Source organism: Sinohyriopsis cumingii, chromosome 18 (genome assembly GCF_028554795.1).
Source record: "Sinohyriopsis cumingii isolate HCF-2022 chromosome 18, ASM2855479v2, whole genome shotgun sequence".
NCBI classification, from domain to species: Eukaryota; Metazoa; Mollusca; class Bivalvia; order Unionida; family Unionidae; genus Sinohyriopsis; species Sinohyriopsis cumingii.
The window spans coordinates 8,257,812-8,271,364 of record NC_142978.1 but is presented as its reverse complement, the minus strand read 5'-3'; the positions used below and the strand labels follow the sequence as shown (position 1 = coordinate 8,271,364).

General features: G+C 35.9%; 1 protein-coding gene across 1 annotated transcript in view; it reads left to right on the top strand.

The window, feature by feature from the left end:
* Window positions 1-13,553, top strand: part of LOC149776036 (uncharacterized) — a 47,064-nt gene that overhangs the window by 15,673 nt on the left and 17,838 nt on the right. Inside the window, exon 6 of the mRNA XM_089942572.1 lies at window positions 203-336. Coding sequence (XP_089798698.1) covers window positions 203-336 — 134 coding nt within the window. The remainder of the gene's footprint in view (window positions 1-202; window positions 337-13,553) is intronic.

The following is a 13,553-nucleotide window of genomic DNA, read 5'->3' as shown; positions in this document are numbered from 1 at the left end:
GCCTATACTTTTGAAATGATTTTCTTAAGATCTATTTTTGGCAGACTTCATTAATCTCGTGAAAGAGGAATCATTAACTCCAGCAACACTTTATCAGGTGCCTTAGGCTTTAGCACCACATTGTGGCATATGCTTAATGGCAGTCACTGCAGAGCTGTTCTTGGACTGCTTTGGAAAAGTTAAATTTCTTGCTTGACCACAGCAAGAACCTTCTGAAATCTGTTCCTCTTGAGGCAATGACTCTTTTTGGAGACCACAGTGGCATATCTGAGCATATGAGGAACCAAGAACAACAGTCTATAGCAACCTTTTCTGGCCCAACAAAAAAGCAGAGATGTATGCTCACTCTAACTGACCTTTGTGACCTCCCAAAGTTTTCAAGCCTGCACAGCTTATGCAGTCTCAAAAGCAGCCTCAATTCAAAGCAGTCTCTTGCTTATCATTGGCTATGGGGGAGCCAGAAAAGCCAATGGAGAAATTCTTCAGACTTTTCCTCATTCTCCAAGAAGAGAGGGGGTCAACCCCAAAGATTTGCACTCTCTTGTGTTCCTGGTATCCCTATAAGAGTTCAGCTAGCACTATTTTCATTGGTGTTAGTTGGGCATAACATACAATGCATGGTTCCTTTTACTCTAAACGATGGCTACCAGGTTCATTTCCAGTAACATCCTTTCATGGAACCCCATTTTCTTTCACTAGTCCAAACTGGTGCATAAAAAAGAAAAAGCAAACACACACCCTTCTTTGAAAAGGTATGGTAGATAGGGTGAAAAAGAACCAGACTCTGGCTCTCTCTTCCTGGTTTTTTTTTCTGGTGTCAAAGTCAGATGGAACGATTTGGTGCATAATTGATGTTTCTGCTTTAAACAGATTTCTTTGAGAAAAATGCTTCAAGTTGGATATGGTGGCCTCAGTCAGGAATGTCATTAAGCCCTGTGAGTGGACAGTCTCCACTGAATTTCACAATGTGCACCTTCACATCTAAATCTTCCCTCCACACAGAAAAATACCTCAGGTTTTGTCACAACCTTGAGTGATCTAAATTTTTAGTTCTTCCATTTGAGCTTGCCTCTGCTTCCAGAGTTTTTACAAATGTATGTGGGAAGTCGTGGTCCACCTGAGATTCACAGGAATTCCCAATCTGGTATTTCAGCAATTTGTTGTTGCAGTTTCTTCAGGTTCCTCTTCTAAAGGGCTTTTCCCTATGTATATCCTCAGTGACCAGCATGCAAAATTGCCACCAGCTCTCTGATCCAATGCCAACTAATTTCATGGTAGACTGGGGCTAAAAATGTGTACCCAGCCCATCTTGCCAGTTGGAATTTTAGGTAGATCTAGTAAATTTAATCAACAGACTGGGTATTTTATGATAGTAAAAGAAATGATAGAAACCAAGTGAAAAATAAATAATGGTTAATTGTTTTTGATGACTACTCATGATTCTTTGCATGATAAGAAAATAAATAAATTACATATAGTCTGTATTCAATGGATGCTTGTAACGCAAGTTGAAAATTCTTCTGCACCTTTGCGACATGTGATGACAAATGCTAAGTCGAATTCCTAACATCAGCATCCAGAGTTATTTGGATATATCTAAGCCATCAGAGGCTAAATTACTTCGGCTAACAGCTGATATTTTATGTCTACCTGCATTTGCCATTAAGTCACTGACTACATTTTGTCATCTTGTATTTGAAATACAGGACCAATTGGTTATGGATACGACCAGAAATATTTTTAGGTTACTGGTCCTGTGGGCTTGCAGGATATTTTGGCCAGTTTCACAAACTGTCCAAGGCTGATCTTGGTCTTATACCAAAGCTATAAAAAGTGGATCATATCCTTCTCAGGACTTTGTAAATGTGGGGATGATTTTCCTCACTAGTGTCAGGAGAGTTTGTGTACCTCCAGACATGATCAACATTATATTGTCCATCATAATGGCTGTCCTGGTCAAAACCTCATTGTTCTTTACCACTCTTTCTTGGGGACTCTGAACTCTGTTGTAGACTTGTTTCTTCTAAATAGACTTTACATGGACCCTCTCCAGCTTCTTCTAGCAAACCAAAGACCACACAAGGATCTCCTATCTTGTCAGATCTCCATGAGATCCGATTTACACCACCTAATTTGGTGGCAAAATCAGGACCAGTGTCTGACTGAAGTCTCAATTCATACCTTGTACTCCACTCCTTTCAGTACACTAATTCATCTGATTCAGGTTGGGATGCTCACATGCAGACACAGCATGTAACTTATTCGGGGTCTTTTTCTTGGGAAGAATCAACCCTTTATATAAACAACATGGAAATATGGGCAGTGTTTTTAGCCCCATAGGGGTATGTCAACCTCATATGCAGCCATTGTGTAATGGTAACCTCAGACAACACACCAGCAGTAGCATACATCAGGAAGCAAGGAAGTATATGTGCTACTCTTTGCATGGAAGTCAGGAAGCGACTCCATTGGATAGTTTTATGTTATGTGTTTAGGCTCAAATAAACAGTAACACAAAAAAGAGTGAAAACAACAAGTTTTGAGAAATTTAACAAATTATTTATTTCCTTGGGAAAATACTGTAAAAATGAAAGAAAAAAAAAGAAAGTTTTAAGAATCAAATCCAAAAATGATCCAAGAATAATCCACAAATAAAATTTTAGAAGTCCTAATATTGAAATGTTCTAATGAATTCAAGTTCAAGTCCCGACGAAGAATCCAAGATGGAAGGTGATGACATATACTGTATCCTGTACTCAGTTGAAGCCTACAGTTCCTTATAGAAACACAAGAAATAATCCGGTGTTTGCATTAATGAAATTTCTTTGTTCAAGAATTTTGCATGAGCACTCTAAATATTTCCAGAGAAACAAATTAATCTTTTAGAATCCAAATAATTTGAATAAACATTAAAATGACACATCAAAAGAAAAACCTTTACATTCAAGTGTTTAGAAGCCTGACTGAGAGATCTCTCTCTAAGCATCGCTATTAAAACTAAGTAATGTGCAATTTTGGAAATGCCTAATTGTGAAATAGAGCATCAGGTGATCACGTTAACATTTAAAAAAATGACATAGCCCCAGTATGACCTTGAGAAAAACCAATCATTTTACTCCAACAAAAAAAGTTGTTTACTTCACTAAAAACTATTTACAGGTCGAGGGTCATGTAACCAACACAGCCTCGATCTCAGCCTTATTATTTCCACAATAAAAATAAATTAGAAAAACTTATTTACATGGCTGTTACTAATTTTGAATTAAGGTCGGGAACCGGGTCAGCGTTACGTTTTTACAAAAATGAACAGTCAAGGTCAAACTTTCTGGAAAAAGTATGAGTTCCTAGTAAACAGAACTACATTATTTTGACATAAAATGAAATCAAATCAAATATACATAACAAAAGCCTCATAGGAGATCACTGAGTCCATCATATTCTGGGCAAGAGGAATCTTCTAGCAGACAGTAGGTCCAGAGGGTGCCATGTTATCCTCGTGGAATGGTCTTTGCACCAATCAGTGTCAAAGTCTTTTACCAGCTGTGAGGGAGACCCTTGGTGGACTTGTTTGCAACATGAACGAACAAGCTCCACTTTTATGTTGCCCAAGTTGCAGATCAGATCATTCTAAAGTGGGATTGTCCTTTCATATACACCTTCCGACCTTTTTTAATGATTCTGCAAGTGATTACCAAGTAAGGATCTCCACTCTTTGACTCTCCGTTAGATCCTACCCCACTGGTCCCAGTGCTTCAGTGACTACTCTACTGGTTGGTATATAGCCCAGAAGAAATGTACTGTTATAGCATAGAGGGGTTTCTACTCCACAACAGCTGGCAGATTCTTCACATTTATACATGGTTTATCTTGAGTAATCAGTTTGCCAAGACCAGTTTTCAAGCAAGGGTATAAACTTTGTAACACTATTCAGGCTAGGAGGCAATCCACTTCCAAGGTCTACAATGCAAAGTGTAAAATCTTCAGTGACTGGTGCGGTAGGAAACTTGTTGATCTATTTGTCCCCCATTGATTGCAGTTTCAGAGTTTCTTCTGTTTCATTTCTTTTTGTAAATGTTCACTGTCCACTATTTAGGTCTATTTCAGACACTCTGAATTTCCCTAGGGGTCCCAGCATTAGATTGGATTTTCATCTTTCTGATATCCTCTGATATTATCTCACTTACTAATGCCTTATGCATTCTTTGAGAATTGTAAAGAAATCCATATGAGCTGTTGAGTGAAGTTTCCTTCAAGAATCTTACCCTGAGACTGTTTTTTTTCTTTGCTGTCCTTGGCATCTGTTTGGAGAAGGAGCAAAATTTCTTGACTTGTATGTGGAAAAGGTTTGTTTATGGTTCAGTGAGTAATTATAAGTAACTTTTTCTTCTTTGCCTACCTGAGTTTCTGTCATAAGAATCAGGTTCCATCAGTAGCTACACTTCATGTAGAAATCTGCAGCCTCAGTCATATCTGTGCTGTTCCAACCAAGATAATGTTTTTTCTTGCTTCCAATAAAGGGAGAATGAATGGTTGGAAACATTAATGGTTCCTCTAATGTTTTGGCATCTAGTATTTCTGGGTGGTTTGTCCTCACTATCAAGAGAGCTAATTAGTCCCTCATAGAGAAGGACATTTCTTCCCTTAGAATTAAAATCCATGAAGTTATGCTATATGTTCCTAACAGTGCATAGAAACTATTGCACAAAATGTAAATTAAAAATTTATCTGATATCAGATTGGTTCATTGGTGTCATTGCATTATTTTTCAATATAAAAGCAAAAGCTACCAGGTATGATAGTTTTTAAAGATTGTTCTTTAGATAGACAAGTAAACCAAAATGATGATACAGATATCAGGGAAGAGGAGCACATCTTCATAAAATATACTGACATATGGACAAAATGCCTCTGCAAACAATTTCCATGAAATAAATTGGGAAAATTTATTGTGTCCAGTGCTCTTACATGATTGAATTTAAGTTAGAATATTTCAACTGTGAAGAACAGAATGTAAGACAGAGTATTTGAATTGTAGGTGAATTTGGACAGCTATGTGTAAGTTTATACTGTTTTTCAGATATTGGTATGCAAAATTTGTGAATGAATGTGTTCATAGACATTAGCAGTTAAATTTTGTGTATTGTTGTGTATTTTACTAAGGACTTAAGTCACATTTTAATACCATCACAAGATCAAGAGATATTTAAATATAGCATTGCAATGTCATACTAGGCGTACATCAGGTCAGTCTTTATGGATATGCATGGACTCAAAATTACATACAGTTTATAAATCATTGAATTTGATTGCCTTGAAAACTCCTTGAATTAAGTTGGTTGTTTTACTTGATAAGTCTTTGAATTTGTGTTAAAAAATCTGAATTTTTCCCAGGAATCCTGGCATTTATCTCCTGGAATACATAATGTTAAAACTGAATAAAATATATCACCTTTTAAATTCAGAATTATTTTAGTTGTGTATTTTTTTTACAAATAATGAATGATTAATTAATTATAATGGGACAAAATTCAGTGGATCCAATGACACACAATACCAAATGGAGTAGCATCCTTTTGCTGCAGTGTTATGCATATTAGTTTCATGTTGTTTCTTCTACTTTCTGTACTTATTTATTCCATGATAAACAAAGTAAAATATGAAAAAATAAAGTTCCAGGAAGAAAAATTACTCCTTAATATCTTTTGGAAGTCCTTATAAACTTTTTGAAAAGTCTTTGAAAATCAGCTATTTTGAGTATCAATGAAGACAGGGAACAGATTGGACAAAGTTGTTTGCTCTACAACTTTCACAATGTTGAGAAACTGATCAAACACTTTTATCATATTTTATCTTCTTGGATTGACATTTAGTTTTGATGACTCTTTCGGAAAACCATGTACAGCTTAAAACTTAAAGCTGAGGAAAATTACTGATGTTGTCTGCTGGGGAAATGCACTTGAAGTAGAACAAAGCACACTAACTTTGCCTGTCACAGAAAAACACAATTTCATTTTTACAGTGTAGGTATTTCTATGACATTTTGATATATTAAAACAACTTAATTGAACATTATTTACTCAACTTATATATTACTTTTCAAATTCAGAAAATGAAGATAGCCATGCAGTGCTTGCTTCATATTATGCACATCAGAAGTAAGGCCTAGGCTATTTGTACACACAAACTTAAATGAACACCCATAATGCAGGTATAAGTATAAAGATTATACGTTCTTAAAACCTAATTTCTTTTTTTATAACAAGTGTTACTAGTTTATGCTCTTAAAATAAGTAACAGAAAATAGTGAAAAGCAACAAAATTCGAAAGATTCAATAAATAATGTATTTCCCTAGAATACAAAGAGAAAATGAAAAGAAAAAGAACTTACGGTATTGCAAAATAAATCCTAAAAAAAAGCCCAGAATTACAGACAAAAATCCTAATAATAAAAGTTCTAAATAAACTTCAGTGGAAATCCAGATTAAGTCCTACACTAAAGGTGTTGATATGCTTGTGGCAACCTATATTGTGGTGTTGTACCATCAATCTTTTGTTGAAACACAGTAATATAATTCCAGGTTTGAATTCACTATAAATCCCAGTCAATGTCTTTGTCCAGTAATAATATTTTTTATGAGCACTCTGCATTTCCACGGAAAAAAATCAGTGCATTAAATAATTTGAAGAAATAATTTCCAGCTCAAATGAATTTCTGGGCACAACAACTGATTCTGCTAGATTTTAAACCATGAATATTTTTTCCAGCGACAAGATTATATAGTCCTCTACTTGACCTCAGGTCACAATTAGCATTTTCTATTAAAAAAATTACCTAATGGAAACTAACCTTCTAGAAGATTAAATCTTTATTATAATTAGAATTCTATTACTAAAATTATAACAGAGAAACTGAACTACAGGTAAATTGTAGGGGGAATTCCAGTAACATAGACCCAGACCCAATAAACATATTTTATTTGTAACAATCCTGATATTAAATCTATGCAAACAGAAAATATTTTTGCAGTGTATTAGTTGTTTACAGGATAAAAAAATCAATAGATCAGGTCAAGTAGAAAATAAACTTAATTTTGGATAAAGTTAAGTCCAACATACAATGTTATAATACAATAGCATAAAATGAAATAAAAAAATGTTTTAAAAAGCTAACTAGCAAACAAGGCAAATTAAATATACATAACAATTTCCCCCATAAAGAAAAAGAATGATTTATGCAATAAAGCTTTCTTTTACTGTTAGTCAAATATGCATGTGATAAAAAAATTACACGAGATGAAATCTTTTGAATGACATAAAGTTTGCATGAAACAATATAATATTACTATACATGTGAAAGTGCATCTCCTATTAAATTGTCTTTTCCCTTAACATGCCTGATATCAGTATTGTATTCTTGCAAAATCAAACTCCATAATAATTTCTGATTTTTGTTTGACATCTTTCCATGAAAGTAAGGGGGTTGTGATTACTAAATACAATAATCAAAGAAGGAACTGAACTAATATAAGACTTTAGAGTGTTGTAATGCCAGTATCAAAGCCAAATATTTCTTCTCGATTGTTGAATAATTTGTCTGGTGCTTATTTAATTTCTTAGGAAATACCATACTGTATGATCTATACCATTTTTGTCTTCTCAATTTAATACTGCACCAACCATAACATCACTTGCATCAACTGACATTTTAAATGATTAACTAAAATTTGGAGCTGAAAAAACTGGTGCACTCTTAAGCATGGCCTTTAACTTTTCAAAACCTCCTGAAATTGTTCAGACCAATGAAACCTGGTTTTCTTGCTCAACAAATTTGTCAGTGGTTCAGCAGTTATGGAAAAATTGGAACAAAATTGCCGATAGTATCCAGCCACACCCAAAAATCACATCAGTTGCTTTTTGATAGGCACGAGGAATTCATAGTTAGCCTTATCATCTATCGGTTCAACCTGTCCATGTCCCATGATATGTCCTAGAAATGTAATACAAACATGACAGAACTCACTTTTGGATAAATCATTTGTCAAATGTGCATTAGTGAGTCTGTCAAAGAATATCTAAATTATCTGTAAGTGATCATTCCAGGTGACTTTGTTGAAGATTACATCATCGATGCAAGCATCACAGTTACCAAGACCAGATGTAATCATGTTCACTAGACATTGAAAAGTACAAGGGCAAACCTTTCATCCCAAATGGTGTCACTTTATATTGAGAAAGTCCATCTGGAGTCATGAATGCTGAAATTTCCTTTGCCCTTTCCATCAGTGGAATTTGCCAGAATCCTTTTAGAAGGTCGGGTTTGGTTGCATACATTGCATTTACAGTTTACTCAATGCAGTCATCAATTCTTGGCAATGGAAGTTAATCTGGTTTGGTCACACTGTTGACCTTTCTATAGTCAGTGCACATGTGGAAAGTATTTATCTGGTTTTGGAACAAGTATGCATGGTGAACTCTGGTCACTTTTACTTGGTTCTAAAAAAATCATTCTCCAGCAAATACTGAATTTCTTTTTTTCAGACATTCCTGTTTGAGAGAGTTCATCCTGTATGGATGTTGTATCGGAATCTAGAATTTCATTGTCATGTTAAATTTTATTTGTTCATGTAGGAACATCTGGAAACATGTGCTCATATTCAAGTAACATCTGTTTTAATTCATTTCTTTCTTGTTGTTGCAAATGTGAAAGTTTCTGGTCCAGATTATTCAAAATTTCTGAATTTCGAAGATTTGTTACTCCACAGTCAATACAGTGCGATTGCATTCCATTGCTTAAATCCTCACTGTGTGGGACAGGTACAACTAAATTAATTGCATGACTAACCTGGCTATCTCTATCCACATAAACAACACTAAATGAACAATAGAAGGGGCCCTGAGTGGCCGAGTGGTCTAAAGCGCTTACCATTATGGATCACTGCCATCTCACTTCTGTCTACGTGGGTTTGAGTCTCAGGCTTGGCCAATGTGGGTACATGAGAAAGCTTGCCTATAGCTTCTCATGGTTCTTTCCGGGGTTTTCTTGGGTTCTTCCTCCACCATTAATACTGGCTGCCATGTATAGGCTCTCTTGTGCTGAAAAATGGCATTAAACCCTATAACAACAACAACAACAATAAAGAACACCTTCTTCCCAATCTTTCCAGTATGAAAACAATATGACAAGATCATATTTTTCAAAGTTTGATGAATTTCTTCTAAAGTGCCTTGGCTTTCAAGTTGATAGGCAGAAGACTTGAATTTCTGGATGCCTAATTCACGCTTAGCTTGCTGGAAAATTCCAGAGATACAGTTTTACCCTTGATTAGATTGGACAGATTTGGGAGGACCAAGTTGTGTAAAAAGCATCATCAAAGCTTTTTTCTATTGTTTTAGTTTTAATATTCCTCAAAGAAATTGCCTCTGGAAATCTTGCGATGCAGACATTATGGTCAACAAGTATTGGTCACCTGACTTGGTCTAAGGTAAGGGACTGACACAATATACCATTATTCTGACAAATGGTTTGTCAGATGCAGGAATAGGTCACATATGAGCCTTAGGTATCATCTGATTGGGTGTTCCTGCCATTTAACAAGTATGACAAAATCTGTAGTATTTACAAACATGACTTGTAATTTTTGGCAAATAACAGTGATTCAAGATCTTGTGACAAGTGTTATTGACCCTTAAATGACCAGCCAGAGAAGCTTCAAGAGCTAAATAAAGTATTTCCTATCTATACAATTTCAGAACTACAATTTGATAGATTTTCCCTACCACTCATTAACAGCAGGTACCTCAGGTGGTCTCCATTTTCTCATAAGGACCACATTTTTGTAACAAAATAACAAACAATGGCTTCAGTTTCACTAATGGCCCTCAGAAACAAACAGGAGGTCTCAGGATCATTTTCCTGTTTGACAACAACTGATTGTCATTTGTCACTCTGATTGGAATAAATAGAATGAGTATTTAAAAGAGGACCACTGTGACTAATACCTTCTGATTGATCCAAACAAGATGTAAAAGTGACCTCATACAAAGCCTGACCAATACATGTGTCAGCTAAAGGAATACTGCCCATATCCCCATCATTCTCAAGAGTGTTCTTTACCATAGCTCTAGTAACTGCACAAGCTGGGTATAAATTAGGGAATTCTTTATCAATAGGATCAACTTCTGATCCAAACAAGGCTTGTCAGTTACAAGTAGATTAACTACAACCTTATCTCCAGCTTGGCCGTTCCCTAGTAATAAATGAATACCCTCAATGGGTAAAGACAACATTGTTCTGACTGTCACGGTCCTGAGACTAAGTCTGATGACAGATTTAAACAGTGGACAAGAACATTAAGAAAACCACACTCCATGAATAAGAACACTCATTATAAGAAGACTCCTCAGAAGAAGGCATGGTACCTGATAATAAACGACTCTCAAATGCTCCTGTCCCATAAAATTTTAATAGGGTTAGGAATGGCAGAATCACTAATGAGTGATATAGAACCCTTCGATATAAATGGTTTATAATTTTTCATAATCAAATCAGACTGGGGTATGTTAGACCCAACAAATGTATTGTTTTCAATACATAACCATGACCTTGACCTCTTAGACATAAGAGCATTTGGAATGGGTCTGTCTTGATTCTGTTGCTAATTTTTCAATTTGTAGCAATCAGAAATAACATGCCCTTACATCTTTCAATAGGTACACATAGGAATAGATAAGAACTTCTGATTAATCTTGTCAGAAACTTGATTTCTAAAAGTTGTGCCAGTTTGAAATTTGGAAATGCTTGTCTTAGACTAAAATAGTTTATTTTGCCAGAAGACTGCTGAGAGGAAGACTTACTGACAATAAAAGTGTATGAGTTAAGGAATACTCATCTGCAGTATGACAAATCATTTTCTAGAGCTCTGATCTTATGCTCATGAAAGCTAGTGTTGATGTCACTATGGATGCAGTTCTTGAACTCTTCCGCTAATAAAGTTATCCAGGACTTTTTTTAATCTTGGCTAAGCACCACTTAAAAAAATAACTGCTGTTTTTCTATTGCAAATTTAACACAAGTTTGTCTAGTTTCTTTTATATTGTTCCTAAACTTTTATCAGTAAGACTAAGGTACCAACTCATAACCCTTCAAAATGCATTCCTTAACCAGATCATACCAGTTCTTTGTTTTAGGGAAGTGTAGATGTAGACGTCATGAGTTTTGCCAAAAAGTGCACTTTTTAATAACAGAGTACAATGATCTCTTGGCCATTTAAAATTGTCAGCAATTTGTTTTAAAATGAGGAAAATACTCATCTACTTCTTTTTCCAGCTTGAGTTTATACAAACAGGAAGCACATGATAAGTCCAGTTTATCATCAACTAGTTTAACATCCTTCAGTGTCAGCCTTTGTGCACTGTGACAGAGTCAAACTAGATATAGTTATATTTTCCAGCCTGAGTTGAGACAAACAGGAAGCACCTATGGCATAGTTTCTTTGACTTATGGGACATTGATGTTTCGAGAATAATTCTATAACTTCCATTGGTTGCACGAGGTCAGGTGAATGGGCTGAATTCAATGCAAAATCAATAGCGTATGCTGTAACATTGGGTCTATTGTGCAGTACAGTCGCAATATACAGTCTATATATGGAGAAAATTAAGCAATCAGATTCATTCTGAGTTTTGGAGTCATGCACATTTATTTTATTTCTGATGTAAGTCTGCAGACAGTGTTTTATGTTGTACTTAGATATTATTTGAGAGGAAAAAATATTTGTTTGGACTGTTCAGTTGAAATAGAAATTGCTCATTATTTGGATTATAATATTATTCTGGAATTGTTATCAATTATTCGAAGTAATTCTTGACAGTGCCATCTTGACCATGGAGGAACAGTACATTTCTGGTTTTGAAATTTATAAGGAACTTTTCATTCATTTAGGACTTTCATAGACCCTGTAATTTGGCTTAAATGTCAGAAAGCATCATACTTGTGCAGTTGTCCTTTAATTTTGGCTTCAAGGGAGTTGATGTCAGCCAGGTGAGTGATTTCAGTCCCATTTGGGGCTCTTGTCATTTTTAGCTCTCTTTGTCATAGTCCATTCCATGATAACAGGTTCATGTTGAAAGACCGTAAAGAAATTGTCCTGCACTTTAAGGTATAGTGTGAACATGTTAATTCAAATATAAGGAGAGGACTTTGTTACCAAATTTTAGTATGTTGGAGTTAACATATCACTTACTCACACTCAGTGAATGGTCGACAAGCTGTGGCTGACTGCAACTGGGGGGAGGGCAGCAGGGCCAACTATTTTGTTTTGCTTACTTAAGTGTTAATAAGTGAAACGACATTGTAATATTAATTCATTATTATTGACAAATGAAACAAAATATTATTGCACAATTTATAATAGACAATTTGAAGTACAACAGGAAAACAAATTTTCTCCATCGACAGACTATCAGCCATCTCCCATTGGGTGTGGGTAAAGGGCGAATTGGTAAAATGCAAAGAAGAGATTGCAAAATAGTGGATAAAGTGTGGTAAACAATGTGCAAAATGATGTAAATAGTCCATTCGTTTTGTCACCCTACAACAATCCAGGTTTTTGAAAATTTGAAAGTGGGGTAACTAGGATTGTACATGTCTTTCATGTTCTAACGGGTACCCGGTTACCGTTAAACGGCACAGCAGGTACCCAGGTGAAGTTTTCCGTGGTTTTTGACAGCCCTAATAGTAATAACAACTGTTACCAGTAGTAACCCAGGTCCCATATTTGCAGTTACAATCATGTGTCAAATCAGGGTCCATGCTACCAGTGGGACCACTCATTTACATTATTATCATTGTACAAGGTGTAATCAGATCAAAGTGAAGTGTGTGCATATATTCTAGAACAAAGCATTCATGGACTGGCAGAATGACACAGACTCCATCAACAAAAATGACCGCTTCAAATTCTATCAAGCTGAGGCTCAGAGGGAAATCTGCAAGATGCATGACCATTGGTGGGAAAAGAAAGCTGATGAAGTGCAAAGCTATGCTGACACTAACAACTCCAAAGAGTTCTATAACGCCATCAGGTCAATCTTCAGCCACGCAAAGTCCAGCTCTGCGCCCTTGCTCGCTGCAGATGGCATTACACTAATAAAGGACAAGAATGGCATTAAGGAAAGATGGAAATAACACTTTAGTCAGCTCCTAAACATGCCTTCATTGGTCAGCCAATCTGTTCTTGACCAAATACCCCAGCAGCCAACGCACGACCAACTGGATATTCCACCAACGGTGGAGGAGTTGAGGAGGGCCATTAAACAAATTAACTGTGGCAGGGCACCTGGAAAGGATGGTATCCCAGCGGAGGTGTACAAGGCTCTCAGTGAACAGACTCTGGAGGCATTCCACGATGTGCTAATCAGCATCTGGACGGAAGAAGAGCTGCCAAACGACCTCAGGGATGCATCAATCATGACCATCTATAAAAATAAAGGCACACGTGTGGACTGCAGTACTTGCTCGCATCATCCTCAACAGGCTTGTTGCAGCAGTGTCA